General features: G+C 50.0%; 1 protein-coding gene across 1 annotated transcript in view; it reads left to right on the top strand.

Annotated features, from left to right (window-relative positions):
* Window positions 1-17,947, top strand: part of ALK (ALK receptor tyrosine kinase) — a 688,728-nt gene that overhangs the window by 553,032 nt on the left and 117,749 nt on the right. The window contains exons 6-8 of the mRNA XM_064572054.1: window positions 2,614-2,745; window positions 10,216-10,347; window positions 12,645-12,745. Coding sequence (XP_064428124.1) covers window positions 2,614-2,745; window positions 10,216-10,347; window positions 12,645-12,745 — 365 coding nt within the window. The remainder of the gene's footprint in view (window positions 1-2,613; window positions 2,746-10,215; window positions 10,348-12,644; window positions 12,746-17,947) is intronic.

Genomic DNA, 17,947 nt, shown 5'->3' with positions numbered 1-17,947 from the left:
CTGTATTTTGATCCTGAGAGCTGAATATTTGGAACTGAGAGGGGCGGGCTGGCTTTCCATTGTGCAGTCCCCTGCACTTGGATCAGGAAAGGATTTGGAGGGAATATTGTCTCTGTGCTCAAGGAACAGAGATGGAGAGGGTAGTGTTTCTCCTTCTGTGTGAGGAGGAGAGGCAGAGATGTCTAGTCCAGGGAAGCAGGAAACACAAAACAAGCTAAGGAACAGAGTAGTTGATCCAAAGCCATGCGGGGCCTCAGCTGACTGAGCCCATGACTGCATCTGGTGTCAGGGTTGGCCGGTGTATTCGCCCCCCGGGGCCACTATAACAGACCACCACAAACCTAGTGGCTTAAAACAACACCCATTTATTCTCTTCTGGTTCTGAAGGGCGGAAGCCCGGAATCAGTTTCACTGGGCTCGAGTCAAGTTAGAGGCAGGGCCGGCTCCTTCTGGAGGCTCCAAGGGAGCCTTTTCTGGCTTCTAGAAGCTGCCGGCATTCCCTGGCTCGTGACGCCTGCCTCGCCTTTCTCCAGACTTGCTTCCATGATCACATCTCCGGCTTCTTTCTGTGACTTTCTTGCCACCTTCTTCTAAGAACCCTTGTGATCACACCTGGGTAATCCAGGTATTTTCCCCATCTACAGACCCTTAACTTAGTCACATCACCAAGTCCCTTTTGCCACATAAAGTAATATTCACAGGTTTTGGGGATTCGGGTATGGCTATCTGGGGAGCCATTATTCTGGGGGTTACTACAGGCAGGTAACCTAATGTGCAGGCTTTTCACGAACACTCCTGGGGCCAGGCACTGGTGAGGACTGGAGGGACAACACAGAGACACTGCAATGATGTGGGGAAGAAGATGGGGCCATGCACACATGTTCTAGAGCTAGGGGGCATGGAACCATGGAACCAACACCCAATGAGGCTCGAGCAAAGGTCTGTCGGAGAGACAGAGCAAGGTGAGACAGGAAAGGAAATTGGGGTGCAGAGCACAGAGAACCTTGAAGAGCAGGTTGAAGAGTTTGGATGTGATCCCCTGAAGGAAGCAGGGCCTGTGTTTCCCATGCCCGGCAGTTACAGAGAACCCCCAGCCAGGCCGGGGGCCCATCTGACAACGGTGGTGGCCTGTGCTAGCCACTAACAAATTGAGCCTTATCTAGACTAGTCTGCAAAAGAGGCCCCAAGGCCACTTCCAGCGCTCCCCTTCTGTGACATGGAGAGAGCAGCTTTGCAGTCTGACAGGCTGGGCCTGCAACCCACTTACCAGCCTTAGAGAAGTCACTCCACCTCACTCACTCAGTTTCCCCACTCAGGAAATGGGCACTGATAAGACTTGCTTAGCCTCTTGACAGATGTGCTGAGGTAGGCAGAGGATTCTAGAAGCAAACAACCTGGACTTGATGTTAGTTTCAGTGGGAACTGAAATGAACCAGAAAATCATGGCATTTCAGATAGTAAAGAAGATCTAACCTGCAGAGCCCACATCACAATCAGCTGGGAGGCTTTACTGAAATAAAACCTAATAAAGGGGAGTCTACTCTCACAGCCAGGGTTGGAGAAGTACACCCCTTATGTGAAAGCTCAGAGAGGCTGTGGGACTCGGCCAAGTGGGGGTCTTGGTTCACCCTCTCACCCACCCAGCTGAGCACTGAGAGGGTGGGATGGGGATGGGGAGACTGCGGAAGCACCAGCCATCATGGGGAGGGAGCTAGAAAAGAGGACAGAATGCAAAGCCACCAGACTTGGGGGGTTGACCCAGGTGGGCCCACCTGCTCACCTCCACAGGAGCCAAAGTTTCCCCCATCCAATACAAACCAAGAGCTAGAGGGCAGGAGTCACACTCAGAAACACAAACCAGGCCCTTGCTAGGTGAGCCCCAGGCAAAGGCCCCCATTTAGAAGGGCAGGCTGGTGCAGGCCAACTTAAGCCTGGCTCTCCGGGATCACAGGTTAATTCATTACCATAACCCATTTTTCTTGATACAGAAATAACTGCTGATATGTTCATTATAAACTGCTCCTTCTCCCTTCTGCCACTGGATAATATGTGAGATTTATGATTTATATAAAAATTCCAGAATGGACCTTAGAAATATCATCAGAATCCCTCCTTTCATAGATGGGGAGACAGGGGGCCAGAGAGAAAAGGGATAGGGTCAGCTTCACACAGCTGGTCCAACACTAGAAAGTGTTGCATGTTTCTAGCATCATTCCAATGGTGAAGCTGGGGTCAAGAACATGTGGGAGATACATTGGACCAGATAGGCTTCAAATCTGACCTTGCAGGTCGAGCTGTCTCTACCCACAGGCTCTCTACCTGGCACACTGAAGCCAGGGGTTGAGGACCCCAGAGTGTTGAGGGAACATGGACCAAAACCTGGGGCCACTCTGCTAATCACCATCACTAGAAAGTGAGGATTCCCCCAGGGGGCTAGGGGATGGGGTGTTAAGGCTGACATCCTCTCAACCTCCTGGTGTTGGCCCTGCGTGTAACCAGATTGAGATGTGGGCATCCCAGTGGGATGCGACGGGGCAGAGCGATGCTGTTGCTGAGCCTTCCCACAGGGCCACCCAAACTGACCAAGGGCATGTGTCTCTGTGTGTTCTCCAGGAACATCCCCGGGCTCCAAGATGGCCTTGCAGAGTTCCTTCACCTGCTGGAACGGGACCGTCCTCCAGCTCGGGCAGGCCTGCGACTTCCACCAGGACTGTGCCCAGGGAGAAGATGAGGACCAGCTGTGCAGTGAGTAGATGGGGGAGTAGATGGGGTTGCACCGCCCGCCCCAGCCCTGCCCATGCCTTCAGCCCCCTGCCCCCATCACCCCAGGCACACGAGCTTGGACACCCTTCCTCACGTCCAGTGCCACTCGTGTCCTCTCAGTGGTGACTTCCGAAAGCTACACAGTCTTCAAGAGAAAGAGCTAAGTTAAGAACCAAACAAGGTCTTGTAAGTTATGCTGTCAGCATCCTCATGGCACAGAGAAGATGTGCAGGGTAAAGCCTCACACAGGAACATGACATTAGAAGCCCTCTGTGCCCACACTCCCCGCCCTCTTCAGGCCATCTCTTCGACCGCCGACCTGGCCCTGCCATCCGCCCCAGCTTCCATGTACCCCAGCCAGCTGGATCAGACCGCTTCTCTGTGGCTTTGCTCAGGCAGTACCCCTGACCCAGAAGGCCCTTTCCTTCTCCGGTCATGTCTGCTCCTCCAAGACTCACATCCAGGGCGCCTGGGTGGCTCAGTCAGTTAAGCATCTGCCTCAGGTCAGGTCATGATCCCAGGGTCCTGGGATCGCGCCCCACATCGGCTCCTGATCAGCAGGGAGTGAGCTTCTCCCTCTCCCTCTGCCCCTCCCCCTGCTCATGCTCTTTCTCTCTCACTCTCTCTCGCTCAAAGAAATAGAAAATAAAATCTTAAAAAAAGAAAAAGACTCACCTCCAGAGTCAGTCCTTCTGGAAAGACTCCTCTAATCATTCCCACAAGTATCACCCCACCAAGTACAGTCGGTTCTTCTTCCTCTGGACGTCCCCCCCATTTGGTGCATCCATCCATTATTTTTTATTAACAACTTTTTAGAAATATAACTCATATTCCATACAATTCACCCATTTAAAGTACACACTTCAGTGTTTTTGAGTGTGGTCACAGGACTGTGCCACCATCACCACAATCTGATTTTAGAACATTCTTATCACTCCAAAGGTAACCGCTAGCAACCTTTCTTCGTTTCCCTCCAATCTTGCCTCCCCTACTCCCCCCACAATCCACTAGCCCTAAGCACACCCTAATCTACTTTCTGTTTCTATAGATTTGCCTATTTGGGGCATTTCATATAAATGGAATCATACGATACGTATTCTTTTGTGGTTAACCTCTTACACTTGGCATAATGTTTTCAAGGCCCATCCCTGTTTGTCATGTGTAAGTACTTCATTCCTTTTTACTGCCAAATACTATTTCATTGTATGGCTAATAGCACATTTGTCCATCTGTTCATCAGTTGATGCACATTTGAGTTGTTTCTACTTTCTGGTTATTACAAATTATGCCGCTTCGAACATTCGTGTACCTGTTTTTGGATGGACGGATGTTTTCATTTCTCCTGGGCATCTACCTAGGAGTAAATTGCTGGGTCAGCTCTGTATTTGACACTTTTAAAAACTTCTAGGCTGTTTTCCAAAGTAGTTACACCACCTGACGTTCCACCGGTAATGTAAAAGCTGAGTTTCTGTACAAACTTGTCAACACTTATTGTGATGTCTATTGATTTTTGCCAGTCTAGTGGGTGTGCATCCACTCCGTTTCATGAGGTGGTTTCCATGTCTGTCTCCCTGTCTGTGGGCTGACTGAATCTGGTACTCTCCCCCAGACCAGTATCTCCTGGCACAGCCTAGGGAGTCACTATTTGTTGACTTAAAATGACTAAATGTTGGGAAACTTGTCCCCATAGACAAAAACAAATTGCTGAGGTCTCAGTGGTAGTTGGGGACAGAGTTAGACTTCCAGGCTAGTGCTCACTCCACCTGAATCTCGTGTTCTTAGCAGCTGTCTGGCTCAGAGTATACACATGTATGCCAGGGGAACCACAAACACTTATAAAACCCATATATTATGAGCTAGAAAATGTACTAGAGCCTACAGCAGAGATGAATAACACAGCCTCTGTCTTCAGAGTGCTGAAAATCCAGCATAGGGGTAGGGAGTGAGACCACAGAGTCCCAGCAGGGACCAGATCTGGCAGATGTGTGCCTGGGGTGCTGTGGGGCCTAGACACAGAAGCAAATGCCTCAACCTCTCAGATACACTGGCCCTAAGACCTTGTGGCCTGCAAAATGGCTTTAAAAAGTTAACGGTAACCCCCACATCATCTGGAAGACAGATTTTTCCCTTGGGGGGTGAAAATGTTTTATTTATTCTCTTTTAAATGAAGCAATAAAGAAAATCCATTTTTCAATTTGAAAAACTTCCTTTTTATATAAAACTTTCCAGTGAACTTTTCCAATCATGATGGAATTGTGGTTGTTTTGATAAAACTCAGCAAAGACTTGCAGGTAAGCCCTTTGTTTATCCCACACTGTTTCCAGTCTTTCTCACAAAGCTCTCACTATACACGTGGACCAAAATGAAGCCAGCCCACCCATGTTGCCCCAGGCAGGGTTTTGGTGTGTCTCTGTAGTTATTGGTCCCTGCAGTATTTCCAGCAGTGCATATCAGCTGTGTGATTTTGTTTTTGCCTTTTTAAAGTTTTTTGATACCCACTTCCCAGCTTGGACACAGGTCAGGCTGGCCGTGCCCTGATTTACAATTGGGAAAATGAAAGCACAGAGAAGGTAATTGATTTGTTTGGGGTCACACAACATGTCAGGAACTGAGCCATGATTAGAACACTGAGTCTGTGGTATCCAGCCCATTACTGTGGGCTCAGGGCATTTTCTTACCATTCTGGGGCTGGCATTAATGGATTTCCAGGGCCAACTCCAAGCTTGAGGACAGCCTGTCTCCCATATAGAGGGCAGGTTCCAGGGGCCCAGAGGCCTTTCCAGCCACACTTGAAAAGCTGCTCTGACCAGCTCTCAGAATGACAGCTCCACCCTGGAGAATGCCTCCCCCACCCCACCCCCCCACCCCCACCCCGCTGAGTTCTTTGCTATAGAAATCAGTTGCTAGGAGGAGAAATTTAATTCAGGAGGAGGGTTAGAACAATCTTACTACTCTGATCTTGGCAGTACTCTTAGCAAATATCCTTTTCCTTTTTAGCATGCCCCATTCTGTCTAGCATCATTGCAGTTTTCCCTATCACACTGATGTTGATTCTAGAAAACATCCCCATAAAGAAGAAGATAATAATGACGATGATGATGATGATGATGATGGTTAACATTTACTGAGCATTTACTGTGTGCCAGGAACTGTCCAAATACTTTTCATGTATGAACTTATTTTGTCCTCAAAATAATCCTATGTGATGCTATTATACCCATATTAGAGATGAGGAACCTAAAGTCCATGAAACTGTTAACCAGTGGTTGAGCAGCAGTTCAGACCCAATCTGAACCACTGCAAGCCAGACTCACTTGTTATATCAGTTTCTAGTGGTTGGTTGTGCCAAGCACAACACTAGCTATGTATCTACCCAGGAGGAAGGGGAGGAAGGGAAAAGTCAAGGAAGGTCCAGAGCTCTGCCACAACATTCCTCTGGGGGTAGAAGGGGCTCAGATCATTTGTCTTCACCCTCTGGGCCTATTTCCTCACCTGTAATATAACCTATAACATGATGCCCACTGATATGTTGATGTTTGTGATGCATTTATGACAATGGTCTTGACATCACCTGGTCCTTCCCAGCTGGTCTGGAACCTGTTAGAATGTCTTCTCTGAGCAGGTGGTCACCCAAGCCTTGTTGGGAACGTCCAGTTCTAAGGAACCCCCATGAGTGAGGGTCACTAATCTCTGGCCAGGGTAGTCCACTAAGCCCTGCCATGGTTGGAATTTGGAGGGGAAAGTAGGTTATATCCCATCAACTCCCAGCCTTAACTCCCCATACTTGCTCCAGAATGAAGTCAACACACAACTTTATACAGATTATCAGACTCAATCCTGAGCACCATTCCAAGCCAGGACAAGTAGGGTACCTGAAATGGAGGTGGCATTGCCCTTGCCCTCCTGCATACAAGCATGAACGTGTCCATTCACATTGCGTCCTCCAAACCACACACCACACACCATCTTCCTTCCCTCTTTCCACTTAAACATTGCTGATCCCAGTGAGATATCCCAGAATGCTGGAGCCCATCAAAGGGTATTTTCACGGTTCCCTGTGTGTCAAGCCATGGCGTCAATGGCATGTGACTCCCCAGAAAATGGCCAGGTGTCTCCGCTTCCTCCCCTGATGGGTCATTGACTTACTGGGTAATCCAGGCAGCTTGCTTCCCCTCCCTGTACTCACTAATCTCATCTGTTTGGTGGAGACACTCTTCCTGCCAGGCAAAAACAAAAACAAAAACAAAGTTTTTTAAAGTTTATTTTTTTATTGTAAAATAAAACATATTGGCTGTAAAATATTTGGAAAATCTAGAACAGTACACAGGAGAAAATAACTATCACCCGTCATCCTCCCTCTCAGACATTCAGAGATAACCATAATATGGTGATGTATTTCTTCTAGCAATTTTTCCCATGACTCTATATTTTCAAGGAAATGTATAACACCTATTTATCAAAAATATTAACAGAGCTGTCACACAGGAAGAAAAAGAAGTAGTGTCATTTGGCCTGGAGTTTATACTTGGCAGCTTCCTGCAGCCCCTGCTGAGGCCACATCTTTGTGACTCTCCCAATTTGTCTCTCTTACAGTGGAATCAGGTGTCATAATTGCCAAATGTTGCAGAATTGGTTGACCCCCACGCAGGCTGATTTGGCCATCCAGCCAACGAAGTAAGAGGATCAGCTAGGACAATGTTTCTCGGTGGCCACTACCATGCATAGGAACCACCTGGAAAATGTTAGAAATGCAGATTCTCACTCAGCAGGTGGTTATGGGGGGGGGGTGGCCTGAGAGTCTGCACTTCTAGCAGTTTCACTGGTGATGGTGAGGTGGGTGTGGCTAGTCCCTGCACCACATTTGGAGTAGCAAGGGGTTAGATGACTGAACCCACGCCTGTTTCATTCAGCAAATAAGTATTTCGGTCCTACAGCACGCTGAGCCCTGAGTAGGCTCTTGGGGTGAATGAGAGGAGAAAGGCATGATCACAGAAGGAGTTGAAACCACTGGACTCAACTCTGCACGCCAACGTTGTGCTCAGCCACTGGCCCTGGCAGCAGTGTCCCAAGCCCGGCCCTAATCCATCAAGGGTCTTTGTTAGGACACCCCCCACCCCACCAGCTTCCTTAGGAGTAGCTTCTCGTTGAGCACACACAGGCTGTGTTGGCAAGAGTAGCAATCCTGTCCTCCTGCGCCCCCTCCCATCCTGCAAGGCTTTCAGGATCACATAAATTGTCCGTTGACCAAACTAGTTTGCCTCTCTCCTCTCCCTTTATTTCAAGCAGCCAAAAAGAAAGGGCCTCCCAATCCCAGCTCACCCTGGATCTTAGGCAAAGCCAGCACAACGATGGGCTTCCAGAAGGTGGAGAACACCAATGGCTTTCCTCGTTCCTGTCCCAGGGGGAAGGCATGGGCAGAGCTACCACAGGCATTTCCAGAGAGGCAGCCGAGGGCTCTCTCTGCCCCAGGGCAGTGTTGACTGTTTCAGTTCATTCTCTGATGAGTCCCCTGCACCGGGAATGATCGATGATTCATAATGCCACCACCACCCTTTATTTCCCTCAACTCTGTCTGCTTACAAAACTCCACACTCTCTGCTGTATTTGACCCTCAAAACAGCCCTGTGAAATAGACACTAATATTGCCTCATTTTACAGATGACGGAGCTACGTCTCTGAGGAAAAGAAGTGACTTGCCTTCTGAGTCACACAGCAGGAAGCAGCAGGTTAGGGCTCCTCCAGGTGTCCAAATCCCAGGACTGTTGAGGCTAACTTCTCAGTCTTTGCCTCCTAAAAGGGGAAGGAGGGAGTGATAAGCTGTGAAGGCTTCAACCCAGCCCTGCCTCCTCCTTCTACCAGGAGCCATTGCCTGCTAGAATCTTCCATCATGGTCCCTGGTTTAAAGCACACCTGTAAAGGACGCTTTGCGGAAGGTCACTTCCAGCTACCAGTTAGTTTTTGCAAAAGAAGTGGATGTGGGGTCCCTTGAGGGGGCATAAAAAATAAAACAGAAAGATCTCCTTAGCTTTTGGATTTTTAATCAGAGGAACATGCGGGGCTTGGGGGGGAAATGATTTCTTCAGGGGGGTATAAATGGGAAGAGATGTTCAAAGTCAGTGACAGCCGGTTTTAATTTATAATTCCGCCTCTGTGTGAAATGCATAGAGAATCAGGGGGAAATGAGTAATAATTCACTAAGATGCTGTCACAGCCAGGAAGCGTTAGGACCCTCTTTGTCAGCCTGCCATTGCCCGGAAGGCTGAGACAGAGGAAGGACACAGAGAGTGGTGGGTCCAGCTAGAGCGCCTTTCCTCCTGCTCGGAGACATAGTCCTCCTGCTTCTCCCCAGCCTGGCCTGGGGCTGTTGGTGCTGTCGGAATAGCCTGGAATGGCCCACTAGCTCCTCAGGGCTGGGTGCCTTCCCTGCAGCCATTCCCTGAGCAAACCACAGAGAGTGAGCTCTCTTGGACCCTCTTCTCCTTTCCTCCTCCTTCTGCAGGCACTTGGGAAATATATGGTCATAAAGCTGACTGTGGCCTTTTCAATGGGACCCAAGGTCAGCCTGATGTAGAGAAAAGGGTAACGGGGCTCTTTATGCTGAGCCAACAGATGATATAAAGGGGCCCTGTGGCTAGCATTGCTCAGCCAGGATGAGGTAGAACAGTAATAAGCCATCCCCAAATTTCAGGGGCTTAATATAACATTTAGAGTACCTGCGCACCGAAGCGGGGGGGTGCCCACTGTCAGACAGCAGCCGTCTCAGGAACAGGAGCTCCCCTTGGCCGCTTCAGCAGGGAGAGAGAGACTGAAGAATTGCACAGGGGCTCTCTGCAGCCTCAATCCAGAAGCGACACACATCACTTCCACTCACATGGCTTCCCTTCACTGGAAGGGAGGTGGGAGATAAAGGGGGGCAAGTAGAAAGCTTGAGCAGTATGTGTCTCTGCAGACAGGAGCGACTGAGGGATCCAACCGAGTCCCACCAGCACTACCACTGCCACCATCACGTTCTTGTCATTGTGTCAACCATCAGAAATGTATTCCAGGGCCTTCTCCTGGGGTCACATTCACAGTGGATCAGAATAAGGAGCACAGACTTAGAAGCAGAAGATCTGGGTTCAAGCCCGGCTGTGTTACCTACTGGCTGTGTAACCTTGGTCAGATTGCTTAACCTTCCTGAGCTCTCCTCTGTCACATATAAAACTGGGTTATTCCCCTGCTACCGCACTATTATTATTATTATGACTATTTTATTTTCTGAAGATCATGTGTACACGTTAGGGACCCGGGCTTCTTTTCATTATCATCAGTAACATTAGACATCAAGAGTCCAGCTGGGGAGCTGTAGTTGATGAGGATACTTGGGTCATGCCTGGGTAATGTTACTTGACATTGACATATTTTGCTTTTAGCGGTCCCAGAAATGACCGTGCCCCTGTGCTTTCCCTGCAGGTAAACTCCCTGCTGGTTTTTACTGCAACTTCGAGGATGGCTTCTGTGGCTGGACCCAGGGCACACTCGCACCCCACAACCCCCGGTGGCAGGTCAGGACCCTGAAGGATGCCCGGGGCCAGGACCACCGAGGTACTGTTGCTCTCTTCCCTTCCCCCTGCTGCCCATCTGGCCAGACAAGAGACTTAGGCCCCTAGCCCAGAATAGCTAGACCTCCCCATCCCTGCAGGGCAAGACCAGGGGACTACACAGAGCTTGCCCTGGGGTGCTCGCTCACAATTCCCTCTTCAGACTTCCTGGGCTTCAGAATGATTAAATCAGGCCAAGGTAGATGTCACCTCTGATTCCCTAAAATGAGAACCTGGATGAAGGATTAGCTAAAAGATAAGAAGAGTGGCAACAATAGTAATCATTCATTCATTCACTAAGTGTTTGTTGAGAACCAACTTTGTGTCTGGCACGTAACTCACTGAGAGGTAAGGAAAACCCTAGCTCTCTATGGGGAGGCTGATGCACAGGGAGGCCTTGTGTCATTGGGCCCAAGGTCGTGCCCTGGGAACCTAGCCCCACATCTGGTCCATTCCCTGGAGCCCAGCCTCCTCAGCGATATCTCCCATCCCTGCCCGGCTCAAGCTGTCAACTTCCACCTTCCCAGGGCCAGAGTCCATCATCCCTCTGCTCCTGCTGGCCTGCCAGAGGAACAAGGGCCTCACACACTCAAGAGATGGCCACCCACACCTGGGTGAGCTGACGCCACTGGAGACATGGCTGGGGCATGGAATGAAGGAGGAAGGAGGCAGGGCCTGTGAGGCCAGCACAACTTCCAAATTTGGGCTGCTGGAGAGGCCGGACCACCCAGCCATGGGCCCAGCCTTGGGCTCTACCCAGTGGCTAGGCCTGGGCAGGCCCTGTGGCCCACCTCTCTGCAGGATAGAGCTGGTTTCAGCGGCGAGGGCTCTCTCCCCTTCTCTCCCCTGCATTTGTCTACTCTTTGTGGAGCTAGAGCCCCTTGTACCAAATCCCTCTCTTTCCAAGCAAAGATCATACAGCCTATGGATCCCTCTAAGAATTAATAATAATAGTAGTGATGATGATCAAAGTGTGAGAGAGGACAATGTCCAGATCCACCACTGGAGATCCCAGAGCCTGTGCAGTCCTGTCCTCGGCCCTCAGAGCTAACTGCACCTGAGTGAGCTGGCTTTGGCCCGTGAGGAAGCAGGCTGAGTTACTGCAGCCACAGGAGACTCTCAGCAGAGAGGAGGCCGCAGAGCTCCTGCTTCTCCTCCCGGCCTCCTCACTGTACTGCATCATCCTCAGCACCTTGTGGAGGAGAAGAGAACAGAAATGGGGCTCAAAGCAAGACATGATCTTCATGTCTCTGCTCTCAGTTCGGTGGCTTCCCATGGCACCCATAGCAAGTAAGCATCTGACCCTGGCCGAATACCTCTAGTGACAGGGCCCTCACGGCCTCCTAAAGTAGTCCCTTCCATTGATTGCTGCAACCAAAGACCAGTTTTCCTTTCCCAGAGATAAGCTCCACCTCTCCGTAAATTCTACTCATGGATCATACTTTCTGTCTCCCAGAGCCCCTTGGAACTCAACTATTCCCTCTCTCACCAAAGCAGCCCCTCAGATATTTGAAGACACCGTGTGAAGGACTTTCTCGCCCTAGTCACAGATTCTTCCTCAAGGACGGGCCACATGCTTTCTAGGCTTTCTGGCCTGTCTTGGTTACTCTGCTCTGGACCCACTTGAATTTGTTACTTGGTAGTAACCCCCAAACAGACTTTGCTAAGAGAGAAGAGCAGAAATGAAGGAGTGACGTCCTCTGTGGGGTTCTGTGGCATACCTAAAAGGTTGCAGGAGCACCCTGGCACCTATCTCCATAGCCCTGACCACCTACAAAACACTCTAGTTCCTGGAGGTTTCCAGATTCTTCTTCCCCACCATGTGGGGTTAGGGGCTCATGTTCTCCCAGGTTTGCAGACAGATCGATGAGAAAACACAAGAAATAAGACTTCCTGGTCAGGTCATGGGGCACAGGATGACCTGGTAGAAGAGAGTGAAGGTCGTGGAGACCACTGGAGGGCAAAGGGCTGGCAGGACGGGAAATGGGGAGGGGTGGGGGAGTCCAGCATGCTTCAGGCTGCTCCTGGGCTATAGGCTAAAGCTGGTGACCTGGGGAGATGAGGGGTGCAGTAGCTCAGGATGTATGATGCTGGGATATTGCAGGGCATTTGGAAGGAAGATCTGTGCATGAGCCAAGTTTTGTTGACAGTGACAAGTAGACTGCCTTATCCATTGGACAGCAGAAAGCTGTGTCCTCAAAGATGTTCCAAGTCTAGAGAAGAATGATGCAGAGCCCATTAACCCTGCACCCCTAGTGCATGCAAATGGTGCATTTCTGACCCTTTTCCTTTCTGCCCCAGGCCACGCCCTGTTGCTCAGCACCACTGATGTCCCTACTTCTGAAAGTGCTACAGTGACCAGCGCTACGTTTCCCGCCCCGATGAAGAACTCTCCATGTGAGGCAAGTCTCAATGTTCCCTTAATTCTTGGACTGCTCATCCCACTCCTCACCTTGGGCACTTCCAGCCAAACCCAAACATAAGCAAAGTAGCCTGGGTAGTAGGGCTGCTTGTTCTCCTGGGGGGTGGGGGGAGGACAAGATGGCATTTTGGTCATCTTTTAGGCAGAGGGCATGCACCAACACGGTGAAGTTCCATCTGCAGAGGATCTTACCTTAAACACCCATACTCAGCTACACTGGACTCTTTGCAGTGGGGCCTCGATTGAAGCAAACCCAGAAAATATTTCCAAGGCACAACAGGGGAGGGTAACAGTGATCTACAAAAGACTTTTTATAAACATCCAGCTCTTGCAATACATTTCAAATTTTATAGAGCATCAAAAATTTGATCTACATAAATTTCACTAAGATATTGGTGGCATTCAGTAAGGTACCCCCAAAGCCACTTGCCTGGATGGTTCCTGTGGCTGTAACGTCTTTAGTGTGTGGACTGAGGGGCTTGCCATGTTTCTTAGCTTAAGGTCATAATGTCTAGAGAACAAGAAATGTGCTTAGACCTGAACGTGGCCCAGTGATTAAGCTCATGGACTCTGGAATCAATTGCCTGAGTCCAAGCTAGGTTCCACCACTGATTGGCTGTACAGTTTGTTTGGGAAGTTAATAACCTCTCAGGGCCTCAGTTTTCCCACCTGGAAAGTGGACACAATAGGAGTGCCTACCCCAAAGAGGAAAGGATTAAATAGGTTAATATGTACTCAGGCCTTATCACAGTTCCTGGCACAAAATAAGCGTGACAGTACTTAGCCAACAGTGCCTGGCACCCTGAGGAAACATAGGTAAGGAGAATGGGGAAGGAGGGAAAGGACATGAGCCAAAACCAGATTCCAAGTTCTCCAAGAGCCCCACATGCCTCTGCTTCTTTGTGCCACCATCAACATCTTGCACTGAGTAGAAAGCCAACACAGGCTTTAGATTTGGCCAGTCCTCTCTTTCCGGAAACGCACAGGAGAAATCCCTTCCTGGCTTTGTTTCAGGAATGGCTACGTGCCCCCTGAGCAATTTGTTTCCTTCCAAGCTGTGGACTCGGTGAAACTGACCAGGCTCGCTTCCCCTGCGCTCCGTGGAGCCCCCAGGCCCTGGGGAGACAGGCTTCAGTGGCTCCGGGACACAGCTAAACTCAAGCTCTCCAGGCTTTTTGTGAGATACAAACTCACAGGCAAACACAAATAAGCATGGAAAAGATGTATCAATGAATTTTTTTTTAATCGGAAGAACGGTCAAATTAAATCTGAGGCTCCACTCTTAGTAAGCAAAGAGGGGTTCATGATGTGTAGCCCGTAGCAGCCTCACTCCCGGCTTGATTTTCTAAGCCAACGTTTGGCCAATTTCTCACCCTCTTCTAGTTCGTTTATGTTACCTTACTAGATATTACATATCTCTGTGAGCCACCTTAAGTCCTTTTTGGAAGAAGTCAGGGCACAAATGAATAGGTTCATTATGTGAAACTGTCTCTGAGAAACCCTGCTATCTGATGCAGGTGGTGGGTTACACAGTCATCGTTGACATTTCTGAGGTGCCTCCCAGCGGACTCCTGGGAGGGAAGGCTTCTTAAGAGGGAAATCTAAATGCGGAGAGGCGGTTGGCCTTCTTGAGAGGTCAGGGGGATCCTTAAAAGCATTTGATTTTTAAATGTATTCTTCACTTGATTTAACAGGAGCCTAATTTTAGAGTAAGAAATATCAAGGTTAAAAATGATATTGTTCTAATACTTCATCATTTCCCTGATAACCTTTGGTTGATCAATAGCTTAAACAGGTGTTTTGTTTTACTGGCCTGTTTTATTTTCCCTCCAGTCAAATTTGCTCTGGGCTATTTCTGCTATTTCCTGCCCTTTTCCAGAACTTGGCTCAGCAGGAGTAATGAAGGGAAGGCAGTGAGTCCATTCCTTTCTCAGCACACAGCTCGTTCGCATTCAGGTTTGCAGACCATTCATCTAGTGCTGATGGGTCTTGAATTCCCAGCGTTGGGGGAAATGTTTTCATCAGAAAAATAAATAACCAAAATAGAAATATGCACTTCCAGGTTTGTAAGCCCTGCCATTTATTTTATTCAGATCCTAAATGCAGAAGCTGCAAGTTGATTTCCTCCTCCCAGGTTGGCGAATGTCGGTGACAGGGGATGGTGAATTGCTGTGTGAACTGTGTGGGGTTACCTCGGGGCCTTCAAACCCCACCAACCTGAAAGGGGCCTTCATTGGCCTTGGGGACGGGTACAGGAAGGGAACACGAAGCAGAGATGGGTGAAAGTCTCTGATGAGGGTCAAGCCCACAGGGACCAAGAGGCTGGCCAAGCTCCAGGGCTGACACCCAGCACTGAGCATCTCCTCTTAACACAGACCAGTCCTGGGAGGCCTAGGGTCCCTCCAACTCTTGGGAGTTGAAGTAGTTGCAGAATATCTCAAAACGCTCGCTCAAGAAACCCCACAATTGTCATCGGATTCCCAAAAGGGAGCTGGCATCACCTTCTGTGCGTTTCCTTGAAAATCTAGATGCAGCCTGACCAGTAAGACTCTGTTTCTCCAGTTGCCGGCACTTAGAAAATGCAGTCAGTGGGGATTCCTAGGTCCCACCCCAGGCCTCCTGGATGACGCCCCAGAGCGGCAGGGCCTGGGAATCTGTATTTTTCAAACCCCACTCTCAGCGATTTGGATGCACATTGACACTTGAAAATACTTGGCCAGAGGTGCACCTGCCAGTTGTAATGGAAATTCTTTCTGAGTCGGTGCAGAGAGTCTTCCTCCACTACCTGTGATGTAACTTGCCTTTTAGAGAGATGAGTCAGAAGTGGTGAGAAATGACCCAGGCAGGGTTGGGGGGGTTGCATAGGCGGTGGAGACAGAAGGGGCCAGGAAAGCAGCACAGTCGAAGGCAGGTCAGATGCCCACAGATCGATCATGGAGACGTAGCCAGGATGCGCCTTTGTGCCAGGCAGCTTCCCGGGCATTCCAGAAGCCCGCCGGCTCCATCCCCCTGCCCCCCCCCCAATGCCTGCAGTCCCCACCGCTGGCCCCGTGCCTCTCCCTGGCCAGCCTCGGCCTGCTCCTCCCTCGGGCCACACACTTGCGTACGGGGCATGAATATTTAAAGACCGATGCCTAGCCCAGCCACAAACAACAGAAAGAGTTTTTTTGTTTTTTGGGGTTTTTTTTGTTTTTTTGCCTCCCCCAAGCTTTTCTCTGCGGGAAACTGGAGAGCCACTTACAATATTCAGATTTTATTTTATTTTTATTTTTATTTTGCGGAGCTCCAGTTCAAATAATTAAAGTTGCCACCAGGGAGGGGAGCCTTGCTGTGGCTTTCGTGTGCTCGCTCGCTCACTGTCAGCCCTGCTCTGTCCGCCTTGGCTGGGAGACACACTCGGATGTGTCTAGCATCGCAGCTGCTGGTAATAAAGAGGACGGGGAGAGTCAGGAGGGGGGGGGTCCGTCTCCGCCCCTCCCCCTGCCTTTCACACAGCCCAGAAGCCTGAATGTCTCAACAAGCCCCATGCGGTTTGAAATTCTATTTTATTTGAATAGCCTGCCTGTGACTAGAATATTTTAAACCGTGTTCTCAGGACAGAACAAGGCCTGGGAAGAGAAAAAGTGGGCTTCCCTCGTTCACTTTCCCTCTCTCCAAAGCATAAGCAGCTTTTCTTCTCCGAGCTGCAGGAACAAAAGGGGCCCAGGAAGTGGGATGTGACCCACTTGATGGGTGGCAACACCCAAGGGCAGGTGAGTTCCCAGCTGCTGGTTTTCTGACCTTGCCGCAGCCAAAGTCACCTCTGCCCTGCCCCCACACACATGTGCATGCACAGGGACATAACCCCTGGCACCCTGGAACACACCTGGGGCCTTTCTGCCCCTGATGTCAGCCCTGTGGTGATAAGGGGGTCAGCTTCGATTAGCCTGGGTCTCCTGAGATGAGGACAGAAGGCCACCAGCAGACCTCCTCAGGTCGGCAGGGGAACTGGCCTGCAGGGAAGGAGGTCTCCATTTGGTGTCATTAAAACCAGTAAATGTGGCCCAGAGGGACATGGGAGAGCAGCCTGGCATCTGAACTTGCCTTTTGCCATCTGTTAAGCCCTGCACAAAGCCCCACTGAGAAGGGCCCCCTAGGGCAGGCAGGGCCCTCAAGGCTGGAGGCCAGGGAATTTTTCAGCAAATTGCTCTCTGGTTGACTTGGTGAGACTTTTCAGGATGGCAGAGATCATTCCTGGACATGGGACCCATCCTTCCAAGGATCTGGCTGACAGGGTCTTCTCCAGCATCTCAGGATAACTCAAAAGCAAAGTAAGGTGAGCCATGGCTGGTGTTCTTTGGGTTTATGTAAACTGACCCCACTCTCTCCCCAGGGGGCAGACAAATAGCACTTTCAGACAAGATGAAGAGAAATTCTTTTCTGACTGTTTCGTTTTGAAAGTTTATTAAACTCAGTGGCAGAATCCTCCGTGGAAAGGCAAAAGACAAGGATGAGCAATCATAATTATTATAGGATGGCTTGAGGTAGAGGAGAAAACAGAAGGAGAAGGCTCTTCCTTTAGCAGCCCCCACTGATCCCTTGGCAAGGGCATTCTGCTCTGCTGGCTTTACGGAGCCGATCTGGGTGTGGGCGCACGCAGGGCTGCCCAGGGGGTGGGAGCAGCCCTTCTCAGCAAGGCAGGAGAGGAATGTACCCAGAGATGCATAGCCAGTAAATGCAAAATCAAAAGCAAACCCACACCTTTTAGTCCGAGCCTCATGCTCTTTCTGTCACACTGCCCTGCCCCCTGGGGGGGGGGCAGGGGGGCAGGGGGGACAGTGGGACCTTCTCCACTTGTGGAGCGCTGCCGTGGGCCTGCATAGCCTCCCTGAGGACTGGCATTGCTCTTGCCTAACAGAGCCCCTGCCCACCCACCACAAACTCCTTGTCTCTGGAGGCAGGAAGGAGACACCACCCCATTTTGTAGCAATCATGTTACCCACTTAGCCTCTCCCCAGGCTGAGACCAGTCGTTGGGCCTAATTCCTGAATGGCCAACGGGACATTGTTACTCACCGAGAGGACCCGAATGTGATGTGTGCATTGTGAGTGCCTTATTCTTTGCCCCATGTGGTCTCATTTGTTTTAGCAAATCAGGAAGGAAAAACTATTCCAAGAAGCCTCATGGTCTTGATTCTGAATAA

This window comes from Mirounga angustirostris, unplaced genomic scaffold, assembly GCF_029215605.1.
Source record: "Mirounga angustirostris isolate CCGP_5_RB_7025 unplaced genomic scaffold, mMirAng1.0.hap1 SCAF_10, whole genome shotgun sequence".
Taxonomy (NCBI): domain Eukaryota; kingdom Metazoa; phylum Chordata; class Mammalia; order Carnivora; family Phocidae; genus Mirounga; species Mirounga angustirostris.
Note: the sequence above shows the minus strand (reverse complement) of the source record. Positions and strands in the feature narration are given on the sequence as shown.